The sequence below is a fragment of the Biomphalaria glabrata genome, chromosome 16 (assembly GCF_947242115.1).
Source record: "Biomphalaria glabrata chromosome 16, xgBioGlab47.1, whole genome shotgun sequence".
Lineage (NCBI taxonomy): Eukaryota > Metazoa > Mollusca > Gastropoda > Planorbidae > Biomphalaria > Biomphalaria glabrata.
This window is the reverse complement of record NC_074726.1, coordinates 29,381,754-29,406,545: the sequence shown is the minus strand read 5'-3', so window position 1 is coordinate 29,406,545 and position 24,792 is coordinate 29,381,754. Positions and strand designations below refer to the sequence as shown.

The following is a 24,792-nucleotide window of genomic DNA, read 5'->3' as shown; positions in this document are numbered from 1 at the left end:
TTAAAAAAGCAATTTTTTTAGTATAAAAAAAAAATCTTTTTGTAGAACATGTTGATATAAAATGAAATATAAAAATATTTGTAAATGTTGAAAAAAAAAAGGAAAAATAAAGTGTGGAAAGTAAAAAAGTTGGATCGTGGAGATCTTACAGATCTGCCAGAGAATGGTCGGAGTACAGTCCTCTTGGGGTGTGTCTGTATCCAGAGCTCAGCAGCTTGCTACAAGTCAAATGAATCATTAGAAATAGCTAGGCATAATTTATTTACATTAAACCTACTAATAGGTTCTGCTAACTTTATATCTTGTGTATTGACACTATTTGAACGCTAGTCTGATTTAGGGGACAAGTTGACAGGGTGATAAGAAAAACTAACTTTTAACTGTGGGGTCAAAGGGTACAAGTACTCTGAGGGATACCAGAATTTTGAGACGATTTTAAAGCTTAATGAATTCTAGATACAGTTATCACAGAGTGAATTTGGATAAAAGTATAAATAAACTATATAAAGTATGCTTCTGGTAGACTACTGTCTGAATATAAACAGTAGATGAAATATTTAAAGTTGACAGGGTGATAAGAAAAACTAACTTTTAACTGTGGGGTCAAAGGGTACAAGTATTCCGAGGGATACCAGAATTTTTAGATGATCTTAAAGCCTGCCAAGGTGTGACAAGTACATGACAAAGTTGGCAAGGGTGCATTATTGTGCCGGTCACTGCAAACTCTAAATGACCATTGTCCACATTAACAGGAAAACTTTACTTCCCCCATAGATCTTCTGGTGTCAAAAAGACAATGAAAAGAAAAATATTTTAATAGCACTGTTTACATAGGAGCCAGAGATCCTGTTGCTGAGATGAATCACATAAAGACTGACATTACAGTGAGAGCACTATTATTTCTACTTTTTTTTTAAATAAACCATTTTATCCATACCAAAATAAAAACAATAAAAAAATAAATAAATAAAATAATATATACAACATCTTGGAGATGTGAAATACACACTTTGTCTACATGCTTTTGATTGGTGAGTCTACATTTTCATTTTGTTGGGAAAAAAAACTATTTTGGTGTATCTGGTGTGCAAAATAAGCTTTGTTTTTTAAAAAGCTTATGATAAATTGTGTACACTTTTTTTTAGCCCTGCAGACTTCAAGTTTCTAAACACTTCTGATTCTAGCGCAAAATAATGTTGATATGAAGGAAATAATAAACTCTCACTCTAGGATTTGAACAAAACTTATTCTAAGACAAATGCGCAACTGACTAGCGCTAATAAAGAAGAATTGATACTAGGACCAACTGTTACGCTTTGAGGTATTGTTCAATATGGCTCAATTATTTTTTTTCTTTAGTTGGCAATAGTGAAGTTTGATTTAGTGTCCTTGACATTCTTTAGTTTATAGTGAATAGCTCCAATACTTATGGACATGATGACAATGTTTCACCAAGATGTTATCATGTTACTGTCTCATAACTTGAGTTAACAGCCATATTAAATAAATGTATTATTATTATTATTTAGATCAAGAATGATACTGAGATCTCATACTAAGTCTGAGACTGAACAATATTGGCTGCCTGGTATGTGATTGGGACTGTCCTACCCACTGTACTGATTTTGAGCTCTGACCACTGCCATCCCCTGCCCTAGCTAGGACATAATAGTCTTAATTTCTGAAGTTATGTCCAAAATGTATTAAACAAGGTTAACAAAATACATTTATTTATACATTTTTAAAATTGTTATTCTTTTTTATGTTTTTATGTATATCTTAAAGAATACAGATGTTGCTCCAAAAGAGAAGATAATTACATCCTATTCATTTTATGCGTCAATCTAGTCATTCATGTTTATCAAGAGCTTAAACTCTTCTAAGTCAAAGTCATTGGTTTTCCTGGCTGTTTCAGGCAACCCATTCTATTCTTTTATGGCACTAGGGAAGAAGGATCACTTGTATAAATTTGTCCTAACATATGGAATAAGATATGTGCCTAATAAGAAATATAACCCTTGTGGGAACAAATCTACCACTAAAATGGCTTCTCTTTTTCTGTGATAAATTAAGAGCAGATGATGTTAAGGTTATGCTGTTCTGACCTAGCTTCTGATTCACATCTTATGTGTCAGTATCTCATTCTTTAAAATTGAACCTATGATCCCAAGACATTTTAAAAAGAGGCTGTTTATCTGAAAGGGAAGCTACCAGTTGAGGACCACTGCTTTACAGAAAATAATTTTGTTTAATTTATAGTCTGCATAATAATTATATTGTTGTAGCTCTGTAAAGTGCACCGATACATCATTTCAACAGAAGTTGTGCACTATTAGGAACTAGACAAGAGTTGAATTGAGAGTTCTGTCTGAGTGTAGGAGCTTGACAAGAAGCTATGCTAAAGACACTGTTATGCTCTGTGTTTGTGATGTTCTGTTAATAAAGACTTATCCTTGTTGAGTTGCCTCCCTTAGAGCTATTACAATATGAATATGAATTAATATAAATAAGCACTTTTTTTTGGTAGGTAATTGACATTACCTTGACATCCACTTCCAGGTCACTGCCTGCGCCTGAGTGACTTAAGACGTTGTTAGCAATGCGGTGAGCATGGTCAGAAAGTGTATCCATAATATCTTTTTCTGAGATAGAGACACTTGATATGTGAGAGGTAGAGTCTGTGAAATAGCAAAACAAAAAAACATTGACCAAAGAGTCAAACCTTAAAACAAAAATGAAGCAATTAAAGAGAGATACTATTTAACAAAAGGTTTCTGTGGCATTATACGTCTCGAGAGACCATCTTTTCCCTTTGCAACTTCTTGGGTGGTTAAAGAGGTCAATCCTTGAGACACAGCTCCAGTCACAGGTTGGGCGTCTGTAATCACCAGGAGCCGTTGTAATTTCACCCTTCTTTCTACTACTGTTGTGGCACTGGATAGATCCACATGGAGACGGAGCATAAAGTAAGGGTCCTGAATTGCAGATGCCATACAAATGGTTTAATCAAGCAAGCATTGTGTGCAAATTGGTATAAACATATGATTCATTTGCTTTACTTATAAAGTTTTTATTATGTGTAATGCACAAATTGTGAGACAAATTTCCTCAAGGATAATAAAGACATTATTATACTTTGGTAGAGAGTTGAATGCCCTTAGGCTTAGTTTAGTTCTTGCAAGTCATTGATAAGTACAAATTGTATATACAACTTCAGTTTACTGTGGTAATCATCTGAAACAGTCATTAACCATTTAAACATGTATGGTAGTTTAGTCTCTAAACACTAGAATTGTAATTCCGTTTTGTATGCACTCTTTTAAAAAAGCTCAGCACTTTAAGGGTTAATTAGAGAAAGTAAAGGAAACAAGTTCTTCTTATGACCAAAAAAAAATAAATTGGGGAATTATTTATTCTAAATTGCTCTTGTTTCAGATAATGGGTATTACTTTAAAGGATAAAGAAAAAGCAATCATGCAAGCTTTGATCTTGAAATTTGTCAAAAGAAATTTTCAACGGTGATCTTATTCTTAAAATGCCTTAAAATTTACTAAGATTGAAACCCAAGACTCTGAGTAAAATGTAACACTAATGCAACTGACCACTATATATATATATATATATATATGTCTCCTTTTGTCACGAAAGGCAATGGATGCGCCCAAATGATAAAAAAAATATTTAAAAAAAACGCCCTGCAGCAGCACCAGAGTTTCCTCTCCGGGGCGCATTCCTGGGCCTTGGATAAAGGGGTCATGGGTAGCCCATGCGTCATGATCCCTCTCTCGACCTTGCTGATGTGATCCAAAGGAACGCATTGCGTTACATTAGGCACCAACTCAGTTGCAGAAGCTGCCGGAGGGAATTTCAAAGCTGATACTCCAAACGCCTAAGGGGCTTGACTCCTGATTTCTCCTCGAGGTTGTCTCCTGAAGCCTCAGTACCACAAGGCAGCAGAGGTTTGAAGTCAGAGTTTCAAAGGTTGTCATGGCCAGGGGTGTCAATGGGGTTAAGCTCCCATTGTCTATAAAATACTCCTAATGGCATGCGTCTCAAATAGCCTCAGACAACTGAGTCCAGCACCTGGCCTGCTCATGTGGCTTAGATATTAAGCCCGGTGAAACTGCTCTTACTAACAGGTGAAGGGGTGAAGGCGGATACCTGGCGCCACAAAACCGGGAGCTTTGGGCAGATGGAGCTCATTAGCCTAGTAAGGCAGTTCATCTAGGAACTGACCACTATATCCAACAAAACAAACCTAAAATTAGAACTATGTCTAAAATTAAAAGTATGTCTCAAGACTAATGTACCTCCTGAAATCCTGGAAGTCTGGTCCCATAGTAAAAGTCTTCCAGTTGAACTTAACCTTCTTAAATCTTCCTTTGACACTGAAGAGCTAGCTAGACTCCCTGTCAAAAAAAAAAAAGCACTGATAATCATCATTCTTGATTAATATTTAAATATGCATTTTCTTTAAAAGTTGAAATGTTAACTTCACCTCTTGGTCTATAACTTGGTGATTGCATGGAAGAACTGAGAGACAATCTTTTATCCAGTTTCCAAGGGTCTGGTTCATCTTCAGATGTTATAAACTCATCTATACAAGACATTGAGTAAAAAAAAAAGAAAATGTTTGAAAAACTTAAAATGCTTTTTTTATTATTAACAAAAATAGCTTCTGAAGTTAATGTTTTTAAAGTTTCAAATGTTCTTGGTTGATTTTTTAAAATTTGTAATGCATGATTGATATTTCGACCTGATACTTTAACAAGTTTTTTTCTAACCTAAGAAAAAAGCAAAAAGCGAACAAAACAGATCCAAGCCATAGCTTTGGTCATCTTTGAGAAGAGGGGGAACTGCTGTGTGGGTAACAACATTTTGACAATCACTATTCCCAGGCTCTCAAGTCACTAGCTTCTATGAAATGTGCTAAGCGTGCTCTAAGACTGAAGCCAGACAACACACAATATAAAAAGCTGGTTTGATGATGTGTTTGTTTTGTTTCATAAGTATACATTCTTTCAGAAATAAATATTAAATAAATATAAATATTAAATAAATATAATATATAATATAAATAAATATTATCACACCCTAGCCCAAACCTGCCGCAGGGTATAAACTTAGGAACATCATGTCAACAGTCCAGAGCACATGCCCCATGACCGCCTGGTCTGAGCTAACTATGAGCTTAAGTCGTGCCTGGTTGTGCGGTTTGCACGCTGGACTGTCGTTCGGACTTATCGATGGTCCCGGGTTCAAACCCTGCCCGCTCCCATCCCCCGTCGTCCTGCGGGAGGTTTGGACTAGGAAGTAATTATCTTCAACTCTGAAGGAACATCCGAAATAAGTAAAACATTTTACAAACAAACATCAGAGGCACAGTGAAATGACCATCAAAACCTTAAAGTTAAGCCAATGAAAAACAAGATAACATTTAAAACAAAATTAATTATAAAAAAAAAACACTTAAAACTTATTACAAGGTCTTCTGGGCTTGTAAAGACATTCCTTCAAGGAACAGTACCAGGAAAAAGAAGAAACAGCAGACAGAGAAAGCGATGGGAAGACAACATAGAAGAATGGACAGGCCTGCTATTAAAAGAGATTCTATCCATTGCAAAGAGGAATGGATGAAGACGGTCGACAAATCTTGTGTGGTGCCCCAACAGTCCAACAGACTAAGGGATAGGTGGAGGTGAAGTGAATTCAAGAAACTAACCTTCATTTCTGTTACTCAGCAAAACATCATTCATGTTTCCCACGTCTTCCTTGTGTACACCACCTCTGACTACAGAGCCACCTACACTTACTATCTTCCCATCAGGGGCCATAACCACACTTCCTTTCAAAGATTCTACCTGCCCTCCTGCTAAATAAAATAAAAATCGAATTAGAAATAAAACAAACTAGGATGAAAACTGTATGAAATTGACTGAATCCAGTGATTTTATTTAATCAACAATTATTACTAGCAGATAACAAAGAAGAATATTTAAAATAGGTTGAAATGTTTTGTTGACATTGGACTACATAAGTTAAAGTATAGTTTAATAGCCTTTACATGATTAAATCATATCTTTAAAATGATATGAAAACACGAGCATTACTTTATTCCTTTATCTAAAGGAAAATATGTACAGTAGTTATAAAAAAAAATAAACTTTTCTAAAATTGAATAAAGACTGATATAGTAATAAAAGCCAATTCAGTATTCCACATACTCTGTTAAAAACATATTATTTTTTAAAATATATAGATCTATAAAGTGACACTTATTTAATTGACCTATGTTGTATACTAGTAAAGTGGTTCCTAAAGTTAAACTAATTTATGACCCAAGATTATTTAAATAATAATAATAATAAGGCTTGTCTTTGAGTCTGATGATCAATGAGGAATGCAGTATTTCCATATCTTTGAAAAATCATTATTTAAAAAAAAAACAAAAACAGAATCATTCCATGAATAAGTACATTTTTAAAAGTTTAGCTGTCTTTGGTACTAATATGTTTCTAATCTAAATTTAAGAACAAATAAAATATTTTTTCCTAAAGTTTCAACACATGTGACTAGGTACAGCTAGAGATTTATAGCACATTGGCTTTGGTTCTATTTAGGTCATGCTGTTGTATAAGTTTTTAAAATAAAATTATTAGATTATTAAACAAAAACAACAACAAAAATTGTTAGTTTGCACACAAAAAAACGCAATTTAAAACAAACAACGAAACAAAACAAAAATTGGTAATCATTACTGTGCACCTAATCATTCATTATTTGGAGCCGATACTTTCACATTCAATATTTTTTCCTGAAATAATTCACCAGCAGAAGAGTTGTATAGGTTAGGGGCCACTAGACTAGGCTCAAGTATTATGTTTTCAAATTACAAGTTTAGCCAATGACTTAAAGATCTCTAGAACCTACCTATATCTACATACAATAACAAATACAAAAGAATTCATTCCAGGGCAGATCAAATTAACAGAATACTTTAAGATGAGTAATTTCAAGGGAGCTAAATCAAAGAAGCTATAGAAACTAATGATCTAAACCAGTGGTTCCCAAACGTTTTCCTTAACGGAACACTTCACACATTCTGAGTATTTAGTGGAACACTTTGCTTAATTTTATAAGAGAAATTAATTCTTGTGGTGGCCTACTAGTTTTTTCATTCGTTCGTGGAACACCTATTCATTCCTGGCAGAACACTAGGGTTCCACAGAACACAGTTTGAGAAACAATGATTCTAAATGTCAAAAAAAAAAAGGGGGGGGGGGACTTGGTTCATCTTTCTCGAGTGCACACAAATTCTAATTATACTTTACTAATTAACAGTTTTTAACTCAAAAGACAAAAAACAAACAAGTTTGGACACATGCTTAGCAAAGTTGGTGTTAACAGCTTTAACTCTTTGTCTCCTAACTGACGATACCAACGTTGATTCCATCAGAACGTGTTAAATAATAACGGAGAGAAAGAGTTAACCAATATCTGCATGCTTTTTGTTTTGTTCTAAAGCCAACATTCCAAATACTCATCACACAACTGTGTTATGCCATGGTTTACAATTATCTGCAATCCTTCAAATCTGACACAAAACTAAACCAAACAAAATGCTAAAAAGTTTTTTTCTAAGTATCTAAATGTTCTTTTTCAATGAAGATTTACTAATTTTTTTTTTTTAAACTCTCTATATCTAGCACTTTATCAGATAAATTTAATCTAGTTTTTTAAACTTAAAAACAAGATTTTTTTTAGCACCTCGTTGTATAAACAAACTTGTGAATCTATAAATATAATCAACACAAAATACAATACTAGGTTCACTCAACTAAATCTAAAAATATCAGATAACTACTTTGCTTCATTTTTTTGTACTCCATGCACTGAATATATTTATCTTGTACATATTTATACTTTCTCTCCATGCGCTGAATACATTTATCTGGTATGATTTCTTCTTTCTCTAAACTTAATAACATCAGGCTCAACGTAATAGGTTATCATCAAGAATGACTACATTGCTATATATCTGTATTATCTGTTAAAATATTTAGATAGCAGTATAGCTTGAAGACTTTGTCAATTTAATTAGTGATGTTCCCAAATTGGTTAACTTAGAATATTTACAGTATTAAACTGACTTTTATAATCATAATGCAAAACCTCAATACATGTGACATGCAAGATAATAATACAAGTCCTGTACTTCATATAAGAAGAAATGCAATGGTTATTTTAATGTAGTCATTAGTAAAGTGTTAGTTACTTAGACAAATCAACATTAATAATTGCAATCAGATACACATTTAAGTAATGTATTGGTACATGAATGTTTAAAATTTTGTTTAGTTTTTTGTAGGGTTACTGCAAATCAAATGAAACATTCACAATGCAACAAGTTGGCCAGATTTTCATTTACCCATCAACAGCCATTGTCTTCTGCTATTGGCATCAAAAGAATCGACTAAGGAGCTAATAGAATGACCAGGGTGGTGGCCAAAATGAAAAGGTTCTACGTGGGCTGGCTCCTGGTGAGAATGAATTGGTTTAGACAGGGGAGGGGGCTGAAATAAGATACCCGTGTTGAGCGGATCTAACACTGCTGAAACATATAGGAAATTGAGATTTATTGTTAAAAGGCATAAATATCCAGATACATAAAGTGAACCATGTTATATTATAGTAAATGTATTAAGAGAAAAAGTCTTACACTGTAGTCCTCTACTTTACAATATTTACAGAAGCATATGGTGTTGTTTTTCTTTTTTTTTTTAAAACATGGATTGTCATTTTCAGATTTCCTTCAGTTGCTTAAAAGTAAATTTCATTGAAAACAAATTTTCTTTTCATTAATAAATTTCAATATTATGTTATTTGTTTCACAAATATGTTCCATGACTTGTTTTAAATGAGAAAATGGCCAGCTACACTTTAACCATTAACAATGTAGTATAGTGCTTTATAGCAATTTATAGTTGTTTTTTTCTATGGTTATTACAAGATTCATTATGTAATAATCATAGGAAAAAAAACTTTATATCTAAAATAAAATTGTGTTTACAACTGATAGCATTACATGTCATGTCATAAGTACTGGAAACCACAAAAAGTCATAACTGTCTGATATGAACAAAAGATATTTAAGAATTTTAATCATAAAACTATTCTATATCATTCTAATAATCTCAAATGATAACTGGGTTGCTAAAGTTATATTTCTAAATCAAATGATTTCATATTACAGACCCTCCAAATATAAAGATAAAAAAAAATTACTGTATAATAAAATAAGGCTTTTCTCTTTTGATTCCTGTCACAGATGAATGTGGTGTGTGTGTACATATAAACTAATTGTACTTGTATAGATCAGTTGGAATGAATAGGACAAGTGTGTGTGTGTGTGTGTTAGAGATTAGTGAGGGAGAGTTGGCAGTGTGTGATGTCCTGATTAGACAATAAAGTGTGTGTGTGTGTATTCATATGACAGAGTTTTTTCCATGATTTCAGAACCTGTCAAAGGTGAGAAACTAGTCTATACAGTTCCAGAAAGAGTTTAGTATTTTACATGGCTATGCAGACACAGTTGTCACATACTATATAGACCTAGACTTAGGTCCTACCGCACCGTTCAAAGGTCTGTCACTGGCAATGTCTGAAGCCTCTTCCCACCTGGTGTCCACTGCTCTGAGGTCATCCTTGAAAGTGTGACGCCAAATTATATGAGAAAGTCCCTGTTTGCGCTTTCCTTGTAATGGCCTCCATGCCATTGCAACTCTTAGAATGTGTAGTTCATTTTGTCAGAGAACATGTCCCGCAAACCTCTGTCACAACCTCACTAACTGGTCGACTCCCAGTTCGGCATAAGATTTCATTGATTGAGATCCAATCTATATAACTGACTCCCAAAATCCGTCTAAGCCATTTTTGTTGAGCCACATTTAGTCTTTTCTCAATTTCGGCAGATGACTTCCATGTCTCACATGCATATGTTGCTATTGGGATGACAATTGTGTCAATTATGTGTATTTTTGTCTCAGGTCCAATGGCTTGTCCAAATAGACTGCAGCCTTTGGAAAATGCTACCTGCAATTCCTATTTGGCACGCTACATCATGACAGGCATCCCCATCATTTTGTTCAGTTACATCTACTATATAAATGATGTGAACTATAGATTAGACAGGTTGACAGAGCTAGATTCCACATGGATTTTTTTCAAGGGCAGTGTCGACATCTGCCTTGTATCCCTCCCAGTCAGCTTTACTGTAGCACCATATTTGTGGCTCTTTAGTGGTCTTGGTGCTGATTTTAGAAAGAGTGGCAGTCAGTAATATTGAAAGGTGGTCACCGCCAATATCGCCTAGTACTTAATAAGGTATGACAGATTCCAAGTTAGCAGAGACTAAAGAAAGATCTAGCAATGGAAGTGAGATGCTGCAGAAAGATCTTAGGTGTCACTTACAAAGACCGCATCACAAATGAAGAGATTATTAAGAAACAGGATTAATACAGCCATTGGACCACTGCCAAAAAATATAAACTCAAACTCTATGGCCACATCACAAGGTCCTCAGGGCTCGCAAAGACCTTCCTACAGGGAACAGTACCAGGGAGACAAAGAGGAAGACAGAGAAAGCGATGGGAAGACAGCATCAAAGAATGGACTATGCAAAGGACAGAGAGGAATGGAGAAAGACAGTTGACAGATCTTGTGTGGTGCCCCAACAGTCCAACAGACTAAGGGATAGGTGAAGGAAATAAAGAGCTGGCTGTGATAGTGAATCATAGTGAACCAGACAGCACTGAACAAACTTTAGTAGCATGAATCTACATATAATAATAATTAAATGCTGTACTACCACTACTGCTACTGCTACTAAGAAATAAAGTGATTTAATGTCATGTATACTAACCATCTTTTTTAAGAGACTTTTTATTTGTTTTAGCATCAGAAGCTTTGGCAAGATATTCAGCTTCTACATCGTCAGGTTTATCTGAAGAATAAATTTATTATCTTTATGCCTAACCATAATCACCAATTTAAAATCATTAAAATTTAATTAATTAAGCTGTGCCTGATGTACCATATGCTAGGAAATTAAAGCGAGATAAAATTTCAGAAACAATCTTGCCAGTACAATAATACACAAACAAAAAAGCATAATCTGTCAGTTTTGGATAGATGGGCACTTCCCATGTTCCAAGACTGCCTGACAAATGATTATAATAACAGCTGATGTATTGGATATTGTCAGCCATGGAGACTAATCCAAAAAACTAAGCAAGCTTAGGACAGAATACACAAATATTGCTAAGTGAAGTATTTTAATAAACTTTAATTTATTTGTTCTGCACTTTTCAGCTCATTTCTAAGCTCCTTAAACCCAACTCCAACTCCTGACTTTAGTTGGGGAAAGTAAAGGTGGTTTGGTCATAGTGCTGGCCACACGACACAGTTGGCCATAGTAACAGATGACCTCAACATCATTTGCTTCATAGATCGCAAGGTCTGAAAGGGGAACATTATTTTTACTTTAAATGTGAAAATCCCCAATAAAAAAAATCTCTTAGTAAAAGGCAAGGCTAGTGGAAAAATACAACAGGGCCTGTTTTAGACCTTATTTATAGCTGCTCACATCAGAGACCCTGGTTTTAGACGAAAATAAACATTTAATTGAGAGCTAGGAATACAGATAAAACTTAGTAAAGGAACAAACAAGGCAATGTACAGAACTTATGGTACTAGGGGGTCAAGCTGTATACAGCAGTTAACTAACCTTCTTGATGGGACAGCAGGGTCAGTGAAGAATGTTGCGGTGTTGCTGGCTGTATGTTCACTGTTGGAAGGTCCAGACTACCTCCAGCGCCTAGTAGAGAAAAGACCACATTCAGTGTTTAACACAAGAACACCATTGTAATTTTACAAACATTTTAAAAGCACCTATGTAACATTTCGTCACAGCCATTTTGTGTCTGGACAATAGTTATTAATGTTCTGGAAAATTCTGTGCATCATCTTTTAAGTCTAGATCTAAAAGCCTATCATTGGAATATTAAAAAGTAAAAGTAAGGTTCCCCTTTCAGACCTTGTGGTCTATAGGGCAGATGATGTAAAGGTCATCTGATTTTGTGGCCTACGGTTAACAAGGGTGTCATGTGGCCAGCACAACAACCAACCGCCTTTACTTTTCCCCAACTAATGTCAGGTACCCATTAGAGCTGGATGGATTCAGAGGAGCCCGAAGATCCCGAAATTAAAAATCCCAGTCTTCACCAGGATTTAAACCCAGGACCCCTGGTTCAGAAGCAGTTTTACCGCTCTGCCACAGCGCCTCCACCATTGGAATATTATGAAGTGTAATATATCAAAGCATTCGCTTTACCAGGATTAACCAGGTGGGGGGGGGGGATGGGGCAGGGCAAAAAATATTTTGTCTCAAATGTGTTGGGTCTTGATAATATAAAAAAACACAGAACTTTTTATTATAAACCTTTTTACTATAGTATATACAGTATGAATCCCCCACCCCCATTTCCAGCCACTCAAAAAAACTTTAATGTTTAGATTAATTCATGAATAAATTTTGGGAGCTATGTTAATTTCGATTCCTGAGAACGCAATACAGACTAGATGCATGCCTGGATTGACACATGAAATTCATAGGAAGCAATTATCTTCTTTTTTGATGTAGCGTCTGTAATATATAAGATACAGAAACAAAACTATTTCTCGTGTTCTTCACAAACCTTTATTAATGGGAGGTAACACAACAACTTGACTAGTTGTCTCCCTGCTGACGTCCCTAATGGGAGACAAATTGTGACGAATCGGAGGGAGCACAGGCACGCCAGAAAACTCGGAGGACGTAGAATCTGTTCTGGCAGAAATGGAAGGGAAGTCAGAGTCTGTGACGTCAGATCCGCTCAGTCGACTGGAAGGGAATGCTGTCAAAGTAAAATAAATATCATAATTAAAAGAGAAAATGTTTTGTGGCACTGTCAAACATCTGTAGCATTGTCAAATGGCTGTAGCGCCTGAAACACCTGCAGAACAGTTAAACACCTGCAGAACAGTTAAACACCTGTCAAAAAGCTGTAACAATTAAAACCCCTTTAGTTATCTTCGGAATTTGAAGGGTCACCCACAACATGTAAAAAAGACAGCAAAACGCCTGTATAACAGTTAAACACCTGTGGCACATCAAAGACCTGTAGCATCATCACAGACTCGTAGCACCTTAAAACACCTGTAGTATCGTTAAAAACTTCTAGCACTTTAAAACGCCTGTATCGTTGCAAATACCAGTAGTACCTTCTAACGCAATATCATAGTATCATAGCAAATACCTGTATCATAGCAAATACCTGTATCATAGCAAATACCTATAACACCTTTTAAGATCTGTATCAAGGCAATCACTTGTAACACAGCTAAACACCTGCATAAGCAACCTACCACATTGAATGCACATATAATCTTCAACTTACCTTGTTTTTTAAATGCTGTGTCTTGGATTGACTCCACCTTACGGAAGACGCCCATGTCGAAATTGTTGTTCCGGTCATCGACCTCAGGGAGGGAGGAATGGAGAGAAAAGTGTCCATTTTGTGAGTCAAGGAGGGACTGTATGGAGGAAACATGAAACCATTACTTACGACTAAACATCACATGTGTACATAAAATATAAAACATCACAGGTGTGCATGAAATATAAAACATCGCAGGTGTGCATAAAATATAAAACATCACAGGTGTGCATAAAAATATAAAACATCACATGTGTACATAAAATATAAAACATCGCAGGTGTACATAAAATATAAAACATCACAGGTGTGCATAAAATATAAAACATCGCAGGTGTACATAAAATATAAAACATCACAGGTGTGCATAAAATATAAAACATCACAGGTGTGCATAAAATATAAAACATCACAGGTGTGCATAAAATATAAAACATCGCAGGTGTACATAAAATATAAAACATCACAGGTGTGCATAAAATATAAAACATCACAGGTGTGCATAAAATATAAAACATCACAGGTGTGCATAAAATATAAAACATCGCAGGTGTGCATAAAATATAAAACATCACAGGTGTGCATAAAAATATAAAACATCACATGTGTACATAAAATATAAAACATCGCAGGTGTACATAAAATATAAAACATCACAGGTGTGCATAAAATATAAAACATCGCAGGTGTACATAAAATATAAAACATCACAGGTGTGCATAAAATATAAAACATCACAGGTGTGCATAAAATATAAAACATCACAGGTGTGCATAAAATATAAAACATCGCAGGTGTACATAAAATATAAAACATCACAGGTGTGCATAAAATATAAAACATCACAGGTGTGCATAAAATATAAAACATCACAGGTGTGCATAAAATATAAAACATCGCAGGTGTACATAAAATATAAAACATCACAGGTGTGCATAAAATATAAAACATCACAGGTGTGCATAAAATATAAAACATCACATGTGTACATAAAATATAAAACATCGCAGGTGTACATAAAATATAAAACATCACAGGTGTGCATAAAATATAAAACATCGCAGGTGTACATAAAATATAAAACATCACAGGTGTGCATAAAATATAAAACATCACAGGTGTGCATAAAATATAAAACATCACAGGTGTGCATAAAATATAAAACATCACAGGTGTGCATAAAATATAAAACATCACATGTGTACATAAAATATAAAACATCGCAGGTGTACATAAAATATAAAACATCACAGGTGTGCATAAAATATAAAACATCGCAGGTGTACATAAAATATAAAACATCACAGGTGTGCATAAAATATAAAACATCACATGTGTACATAAAATATAAAACATCACAGGTGTGCATAAAATATAAAACATCACAGGTGTGCATAAAATATAAAACATCACATGTGTGCATAAAATATAAAACATCGCAGGTGTGCATAAAATATAAAACATCACAGGTGTGCATAAAAATATAAAACATCACATGTGTACATAAAATATAAAACATCGCAGGTGTACATAAAATATAAAACATCACAGGTGTGCATAAAATATAAAACATCGCAGGTGTACATAAAATATAAAACATCACAGGTGTGCATAAAATATAAAACATCACAGGTGTGCATAAAATATAAAACATCACAGGTGTGCATAAAATATAAAACATCGCAGGTGTACATAAAATATAAAACATCACAGGTGTGCATAAAATATAAAACATCACAGGTGTGCATAAAATATAAAACATCACAGGTGTGCATAAAATATAAAACATCGCAGGTGTACATAAAATATAAAACATCACAGGTGTGCATAAAATATAAAACATCACAGGTGTGCATAAAATATAAAACATCACATGTGTACATAAAATATAAAACATCGCAGGTGTACATAAAATATAAAACATCACAGGTGTGCATAAAATATAAAACATCGCAGGTGTACATAAAATATAAAACATCACAGGTGTGCATAAAATATAAAACATCACAGGTGTGCATAAAATATAAAACATCACAGGTGTGCATAAAATATAAAACATCACAGGTGTGCATAAAATATAAAACATCACATGTGTACATAAAATATAAAACATCGCAGGTGTACATAAAATATAAAACATCACAGGTGTGCATAAAATATAAAACATCGCAGGTGTACATAAAATATAAAACATCACAGGTGTGCATAAAATATAAAACATCACATGTGTACATAAAATATAAAACATCACAGGTGTGCATAAAATATAAAACATCACAGGTGTGCATAAAATATAAAACATCACATGTGTGCATAAAATATAAAACATCACAGGTGTGCATAAAATATAAAACATCACAGGTGTGCATAAAATATAAAACATCACATGTGTGCATAAAATATAAAACATCGCAGGTGTGCATAAAATATAAAACATCGCAGGTGTACATAAAATATAAAACATCACAGGTGTACATATGGGGCGCGGTGGCTGAGTGGTTAAGCGCCTCTGAGTCCACCCAACTCTAATGGATACCTGACTCAAGTTGGGGAAAGCAAAGGCGGTTGGTGGTGGTGCTGGTCACATGACAACCTTCTCGTTACCCGCTGGCCACAGAAACAGATGACCTTAACATCATCTGCCCCATAGATCGCAAGGTCTGAAAGGGGAACTTTTACTTTTTACATGTGTACATAAAATACCACATATAGCATGACACATCACATAAAATTTAAAACGTCACATGTGTACATATAATATAAAACATCTCATGTGTAGGCCTACATAAAAAATAGAGAGAGCAGAGATAGGAAACAGATTAAGAGAGACGGAACTGAGAAAAGAAAGAAAGAAACAAAGAGAGAGAGAGAGAGAGAGTGGAGAAGTGACACAATTGGACATTTTCATACATGGCGGAAAAAAAACTATAAATAGCTTTTTGGTGTATCCGGCGTACAAAATAAAGGAAGTGCTGAATAGCTCTTTTTTTTTAAAGATATGATAATTGTTGTTCACCTTTTAGCACTTCCGTTTGTAGCCCAAACTCATTTCAAAATGAAGGAAGCCTCAGACTTTCACTCTACGACTTTTAAATGATTTAAAAACAAAAAAAAAAAAAAGGCAACTAATAAAGTAGATTTGATATGAAGATCAACTGTCACTCTTCGCAATGTTGTTAACATTGCATCTTTAATTCTTTTCTTTTTTTCGTTGGCAAAAGTTATTCGTCCTTGACATTGTTTAATTTGCCAGGGGTCGCCTAAGATCATCAAAAATATGGATTATTTTTTTCTTCTTCTATTGCTGTATCTGTGTGTGTGTGAGGTGGGGTCGCGGCAGAGTTGGAGATTGCAAAAAGGGGTCGCCGTGCTTAAAAGGTTGAGAACCGCTGGACTAGAGTAACACCTTTACTTAAATCACTAAATTTAGAAAGCCTTCAGGAGAGAAGACTCAAAAGTAAAGTAGCAATTATACATATAAAACACTGAACCATAATCTTCAAATACAAAAACAAAATTTAATAAAATACTCTGAAAGACACAAAGATAAAGGCACATTCCTCGTTCCATATGCTAGGACAAACTTGTACAAATACTCCTTCATCCCTAGTACTATTAGAACATGGAATGGGTTGCCTGAGCCAGCCAGGAAAACCAGTGACTTGGCAGAGCTTAGGTCACTGGTTAATATGCATGACTAAATGCATGACGCGTAGGACGTAAGCATCTTTTTGAAGTAACGTCTGTTTTATATAAGATAAGATAAGACAGGAAAACAAACGACTTATTAGTGACTACACTGAATTATGAATGTAATAAGGAATAATAATATGTTTGCTCTTCATACTTTTCTCTTTATCTTTGTATTATATATTGCAGATATTTTACATGTTTCGGATGTTCCTTCAGAGTTGAAGACAATTTACTTTCTAAATAGGACGACTGGGGATGGGAGCGGGCAGGGTATGAACCTGGTGTCACGCACACTTGAATGTTTTCTCAGAAGTTGTTTTTTTTTTTTTTCGTGTGTGTGTGTGTGGTATATGAACTGGTTGTGTGTTTTGTTGTCCTGAATCTTGTGTAAGACGTCACGCCTTGGTTTCTCGCACTTCCTCTCGTGACGAAGATGGTCTGGCTGTGGGTCCTTTCTGTGCCAGTGTGTCCACCATTTCTTCGTTGTAACGGGACAGGTACTAGGGATGGGGCCCGTATTGAGCCAGACTTTGGGCTTTAACAAATGTCCACACATGTACGTTGTGCTTGTACAGTCACGCATTAATGCCTAGCCTGCCGAGGTGGGGTAACCAGTTTGATTGAAATCATCCCCTAGATCAGGGGTTCTCAACCTGTGGGTCGCGACCCCATAGGGGGTCGATTGACGATTTGCCAGGGGTCACCTAAGAGCATCGAAAATATGGATTGTTATTGTCTACTCTTCTATTGCTGTATGAGTGTGTGTGTGTGGGGGGGGGGGGGTCGCGTCAGAGTGGGGGATTGTAAAAAAGGTTCGCCGAGCTTAAAAGGTTGAGAACCGCTGCCCTAGATAAACCTGAGAAAACGCCCCTTGACACCCGGGACCATCGAAACGACCGAACCAACAGTCCAAAGCGCATACCGCACGATCAGACAGCCAAAATAACATAACATCTACAGGTTCGGAGGTAACTCTTTAGGAACACATTGAAGGAACACATTGAAGAAACACAAGAGTCGAAAGCAATCATTCAACTCCTTTAGATGAAATGAAATTTCCCAAAGATCAAGAATATTAACGTCAAACACCAATCACTTATTTTTAAATCATATACGAAGTAAAGTAACTTGACTGACCACAACAAAAAAATGGACGGGCCTGCCATAGAAAGGGGTTCTAACTAAGGCAAAAGATAAAGAGGAATGGAGAAAGAATGCGTGGTGCCCCAACGGTCCAACAGACTAAGGGATAGGTAAAGGTAAAAAAAAAAAAAAAAAAAAAAAAAAAAGTAAAATAACTCGACTGACAAAAAGTGACCAATACTAGGACTAAGACTAAGACTGCTTTATTGATCCTTACGGAAATTTGTTGTGATTACAAGGACTCTTTTCTCATATAACGACAACATAACAGAAACATTCACATAAATAGAACAGACACAACATAAAGAGTTCATTCAGCGACTACACACACAGGCATCTGGGTGCTTTTCATGTTTCTTGATCAACGCCAGTAGTCTGACCTAGTAAGGAACGAACGAGCTTTTGTACCGCTCTGTTCTTGCCCACTTCGCGACGACTTCATGTAGTTATGATGGAGCGGGTGGCTGTGGTCTTCCAAGATTTTTCCGATTTTCTCAAAGCACAGTTTCCACGGCCCATAGTCTGGCTCAATACGGGCCCCACAGGGCCGGCCCTAACTATTGCGGGGTGTATACTAATTACAGACCCACGACCAATTACCCCGATATCTTGCCTTGTTTTCCTATTACAGTCTCCTGAAAACGACTGTTCTAAATGATGCCATTCTTAACACTTAGAATTTTCTCTTTTTCTGTAACCCGCATATTTATTTATAAAAATATCTTTCCAATGACCTCTCGATGTTTTGACAGACAAAGAAGTGAAATATAAAAAATACTTTTAAAAAAAAAAAGATCGCTTAAACTGGCTGAAACTGTGTCATTTACTTTAAACCAATCATAACTGTGCACGTGTGACACGTTTGGTATCTTGCATGTTGAGAAGAGTTCCGTTTTCGCGCTTTAACTCTTTCTCTCCGAACTGACGATCCCAGCGTTGATTCCACCAGAATGTGGTAAATAATTACGGAGAGAAAGAGTTAATGGAAGGGCAATCTCTGCCATATCTGTTATTATTGAAAAGCCTTCTATCCCGTAAGGTTAGTACATTTTCCCTTTAAAAAAAATAATTGTGCAAAGTTACAACTTGATCTGTGAAGTGGGAGAAATAGCGTGCAAAAGATTTTGACCTGACAGACAGAGTGAATTGATATAAGCTTGGAAAAAATTGACCCATATCTTCATCCTAACTCTACAAAGTATTTGAAATGTGCAATCGAGCAATATAGCAACCAGAAAATAAGAAGCCAAGTAAAAAAAAAAATCATTTTTTTAATCACAATAATTACACATTTTTTTAGAACCACTACTAATAAAGAACAACATATTAATATTTTAAAGGAAAAAAACAACAACATCAATTCGAAAGACAAAATAATTTCTGTAGCAGAACTGAGTGGATAATGTTTCTTCGTGTAATTCAAAACAAAGACCGGATAGTCAAGCGAAACGATACAAAACAAGGAATCGATCACCGCAATGTATTTTCCTCTAGTACACTACTAGATCTAACCATTAGCATTGTAACGGTGGAATCACGTCACTGTATTTCATTGTGCAGGTTTTGATAAAGAAGTCTGCAGAAATGTAAAAAGACAAATCGACAGAAAGAAAAAGGAATAACTGGGAAAAATGAAAACAGAAGTGGCGGGAAAAAAAATCTAAGTCAGGCACAGTCTCAAACAAAAACTAGTAACAAAAAAAAGTAGTTTTTTTTTTTTAAAATCCTTTTTGTAAGACCAGTTACTTTGTTATTAATAACTAATAAACATTAAAAATTAAATATATTATGGTAAAAAATAAATAAAAACAATGCTTATATTAAACAATTATTTACTACATAGGCTTATCTCCGCTTAGATAAGTACATTTTCTCTATAAAAACAACATTATTAACTACGACTAATTGATTTACTAATTGGTTGATTTTTTTTTTATTGATTCATAATTATAATAATAATAATACCTAGGCCGCCATAACCAAGTTGCAAAATTAATACACTAATTTTTTGCTTTGACGCATAATTTGATTGGTAAGGATGCTCCTTCTTACTACAAATATTTGCCACAAATGGTTCTCGAGTCTATTAATCACTTATTGTACTGGTAAAAGATTATTTTGACATACAAAACGGTAGATTTTAATCGCACTGATCTGCTGTTTATTGACAAAAAATGAAAAATCGCTACCATCATTGACATCGCCGTACCACTATTCCATTTTATTATTATTATTATTATTATTATGTTAGAAACGAACAAGTATTTATTCTCTGGAGCTGCCAGGGTCTAGTTTCGCTAAAGAGAAATGAAATTCAGGCAGCGAGAATCTTCCTAGGAATGTTAAGGACCTTGAAGGTAGCCTATCTGTGAGGTCAGTTGTTATAACAACCTCTGTTGATATAGACATATTGTTATTTTGGATAACTTCCATAAACGCCCTTAATCAAAATCTTAATTTTGATATTATGCTTATCGCTACCCAGACTGGGTCCCGAGGTCCGTTTCGTATAAGGCCCCGCATTTGGTAGGGTCGACCTGGCAGAAGAGCTCAAAGTTTTCATGGTTTAGGAATTTAGGTTATAGAAACAACAATATGGATGCATTAATCTGATAGAGTAAGCTGTTCAAGGAACTGTGTTTTTAAAATATATAGGTTTTAAACCTAAACCATAGAGCGATTGGTCCCTACGATAACAACTATTGTAAAAAATATAAAAAAAAAACGCAAACTAAAACTCTATTGCCATTATAAGGGCAAGCAAAGACCTTCCTTCACGGAACAGTACCAGGCAAAAGAAGAAGAGGCAGCAGAGAAAGCGATGGGAAGATAACATAAAAGAATGTATTGGCCTGCCATTGAAAGAGGTCCTATCCAGGGCAAAAGACAGAGGAATGGAAAAAAAACGACAAATCTTGTGTGGTGCCCCAACGGTCTAACAGACTAAGGGATACAAGAAGGTGTTAAACATCTAGTTAAGTGAGAGATAAAAAAAAAATCAATAAAATAGTGAGAAGGTTAAACGTGGCTCAGCAGTGGTGGCCTGAGGTGGTTTAGACAGATAGTAGGAGTAACAGAAGTATTTAGAGTAACACCTTTAGTAAAATCACTAAATTTAGAAACCCTTCAGGATAGAAGACTCAAAAGTAAAGTAGCAATTATGCATAAAACACTGAACCATAATCTTCAAATACAAAACCTAATAAAATACTCAGAAAGACACAAAGATAAAGGCACATCCCTCATCCCATATGCTAGGACAAATTTGTACAAATGCTCCTTTTTACCTAGCGCTATTAGAGCGTGGAATGGGTTGCCTGAGCTAGCCAGGAAAACCAGTGACTTGGTAGAATTTTGGTCACTGGTTAATATGCATGACTAAATGCATGACGCGTAGGACGTAATCATCTTCTTTTTTTTTAAGTAACGTCTGTATTATATAAGATAAGAAGATAAGTCTTACCGTGTAACAGGTGAATATCGCACTATCCAATGGAAGAGCGAGGCTTTCAAAGAAAAACCCAGAACCCAGACGCCTGAGGTGAAACATGTCCTCTTTTTTCCTTGACCTTTGGCGGCAGTAACGCAGCTTCTTCAGTCTCTTTTTGGAGATCCTCATCTTGGCCTGCTTGACCGTGTTCTGCGGGTCTTCCTTTGGCAAGTTCTTTGGGTCAAGCTGACCCTTGCCGGACAATGGTAGCAACATAGTGTTTGTGGTTTACGCGTGTCAGGCGCACTCTCATAAAAGAAGATTATTTCGAACTAGACGAAAGATCCTGTTAGAGGGCAGGCGTTGGCAGTGGGCTGGATCCGAACTTGAGGTCGCCATGTCGACAGTTCGGATCGCATTCCACTCGACCATGCAGCTGATATAAAGTCAAATCTAAATGTTCTTTCATCTCAGCCAACACATTTTTTTAAAACACTCGAAATATTCATTTTGTTTCTTTCCTGTCTTTCTAAGTATGATATTTTTATTTACCCAACGCCAACACGTCGACGTATATAGGTCAGTGTCCAGATATGACGATGACGTCAACGGCTATTAGACGACAGCCAATGTTTGAAATCAAATGAGTTCAGACTGTATACAATGAGGCCTGATAGCGTACGCGGTGTTTACTGAGGCCTTCTAAAGTTTACACACAAAATATACCGAGGGATCGTGTAACTCTCACAATATACACCGAAGCATACAGCTGATTACATTTCTCCATAATAAATAATACAAAATTAAGTTGTTAACTTTTTAAAAATTTCTCGTAGATTGCAAAAGTTGAAACATTTTGTTTCGTTGTTTTTTTATTGAAACACGTAGTCATTTTTTAAATAACAACAACAAAAAACACCTTTACTGAAGGATAAAGTTCAAAGGGCGATGTAGACGGCCTTGATGAATGAAGTCAGAATGCATACCTATTTAGCAAGACTCCTTCAGACGTTAGGCACGAATTTAAAAAAAGACTTTTAACACATTTTTATGAATGCTTGTTGCTACTTGAATTCATATAGAAAATTCACTAATAATTATACTTTCTAAACACCCAATTATTCAGAAATTTAGAACCTAGAACAGAACAGTAAAAATAAGACTTTAAGAAATCAATTCACAATCTCTTTTAGTTGGTATAAGCCGTAAGAAGCATTGTATAACATCATAATAAGCGGCAGTTTTTCATCCAATAGCCACTTTTCAGAAACAAAACACAGTCCTAAAAGTAAAGATTGCTTTAACAGGTTTTCGCTTCAAACACTGATATAAAGAAAACCCCAAGTGTAATAAAAAGGCGAATGGAAGTGGAGCGCCTCTTCAGAAGTCAATATTTCTCGTCTGCGCCCGGGAGAGTTACAGCCCCTCGTTGCACCAGAAACATGGCTGGTCTATTAAAGTCTATTCCCAACAAACCTATTATCGGAGGTCAAAGGGAGCCATTGTACGCATGAGTGGCGCTGCAGCGCACGCACTGACAGCGCTCACGAAAATAATAAAAAAGGAACCGGGCAGGACTGTGGTGAAAGAGTACTGGTAGTCCAGATCCACCAAAACCCTTGATCATCACAAGACTCCTGTTCAAGTCTAATGAATAGTCTTTTGAAGATAATAGATCAAAGCCAGATCAAAGATGTTGGTCACCAATGTATTGATTTGTGTGCGTGATTAGGTCATTGTTGATAGAACTTACTTAACCGTATTATGAAAAAAAATCTTTGATGAAGCATACACTTGTGAGGTCCATATGTTACTTTTTTTTTTAAATGTAATACATCTAATAGCTGATCAATGCTATTAATGTTTTCTTCTTTTTTTTTTAAACAAGATAGATACTAAAATGATTTATAAAATTATAGTTGAGAAAAAAAATCTCATAACAGCTGAAAAAAAAAAAAAGAACTAATAATGCTTCAAAAAGACAAATTTATAATGATGTAATAATATCTGGAAAAAAAAGGATCTAATAAAAACTGTAAAAAAAAAATATTTACAAATAGATGAAAAAAAAAGATGATCTTAAAAAGCTGAAAAAGATAAAACAAGAGCTGAAAAAAAAAAGGACAGAAAGATGATCTTATAAGAGCGGAACAAGATTTTATAGCTAAAAAAGTTTGAATAATAGCTATGAAAAGATGCTCTTACAATTGTTGAAAAAAAAAAAAGATTATCTAACATAATAGTTGAAAAAAAAAAATCATCTTATAAGGTTGAAAACGATGATCTTGTAATAGCTGAATTAGACGATATTATGACATTTAAATTGCTGAAAAAAAAAAGTCTCACAACCTAAAAAGGATTTTTGCTAAACTTAACGAATATTTGCAACGTTCACAGGTCTTCCCATTCCCCATATATATAGTTCGTCCATCGTGGTTCGATGATGACCACCTTGTCATCCAGGGGGGGCTGAGGGCTTTGCACTGGGGTTTTATGCCTCCTCATGTGGCTGGTGAGACCTATGTGAGCCCGGAATGTTCGGCCGCACACTGGGCGTTGGGGGGGGGGGATGACAAGTGACTAGCGCTTGAATTTGGATTAAAGTGAGGAGGATTCTCGCAACACGTCGACCTCACTCTCTCGCCCTAAAACCCGTCCTTTTCCGGAAGCAAGATTTGGCCAAGACGTCCGGGGACAAGTTTGGGTGCAGTGGATGACCAGAGACTTTCCATTCCCCATAACTCACGTGCCAATGTTATATCACTCAACAAAGTTGTAGAACTTTGGTCCCGCGATCTTCTGCAACAAGATTCTTATCAAAATCTCTTTGATTAATTAGTTGCCCATTTGATTTTTTAAAAAAAAAAAGTTTTTAGTAATGAGGAAAAGTCTAATGCTACCCCCATATTAAATTTTGGGTGTATTAGAAACGAAAAGAGCTTAGACCGCCGTGCTAAATAGCGCAAACACATTATCATATACCGGTACCTT

At 35.3% G+C, this 24,792-nt stretch overlaps 1 protein-coding gene across 10 annotated transcripts in view; it reads right to left on the bottom strand.

Moving 5' to 3' along the window:
* LOC106058674 (inner centromere protein-like) overlaps positions 1–24,792 on the bottom strand; it is an 80,413-nt gene that overhangs the window by 21,199 nt on the left and 34,422 nt on the right. For 4 of the 10 annotated variants that reach the window (XM_056014037.1, XM_056014041.1, XM_056014039.1 and 1 more), the window contains 10 exons: positions 13,497–13,632; positions 12,756–12,953; positions 11,786–11,875; positions 10,922–11,002; positions 8,429–8,611; positions 5,723–5,872; positions 4,499–4,597; positions 4,311–4,409; positions 2,542–2,678; positions 150–218 (listed from right to left, as the gene is read on the bottom strand). In XM_056014037.1, coding sequence (XP_055870012.1) covers positions 150–218; positions 2,542–2,678; positions 4,311–4,409; positions 4,499–4,597; positions 5,723–5,872; positions 8,429–8,611; positions 10,922–11,002; positions 11,786–11,875; positions 12,756–12,953; positions 13,497–13,632 — 1,242 coding nt within the window. Of the gene's footprint in view, positions 1–149; positions 219–2,541; positions 2,679–4,310; positions 4,410–4,498; positions 4,598–5,722; positions 5,873–8,428; positions 8,612–10,921; positions 11,003–11,785; positions 11,876–12,755; positions 12,954–13,496; positions 13,633–21,834; positions 22,093–24,792 lie in introns of those variants that run through there. The other 6 variants (XM_056014045.1, XM_056014038.1, XM_056014040.1 and 3 more) reach the window with 6 other exon arrangements.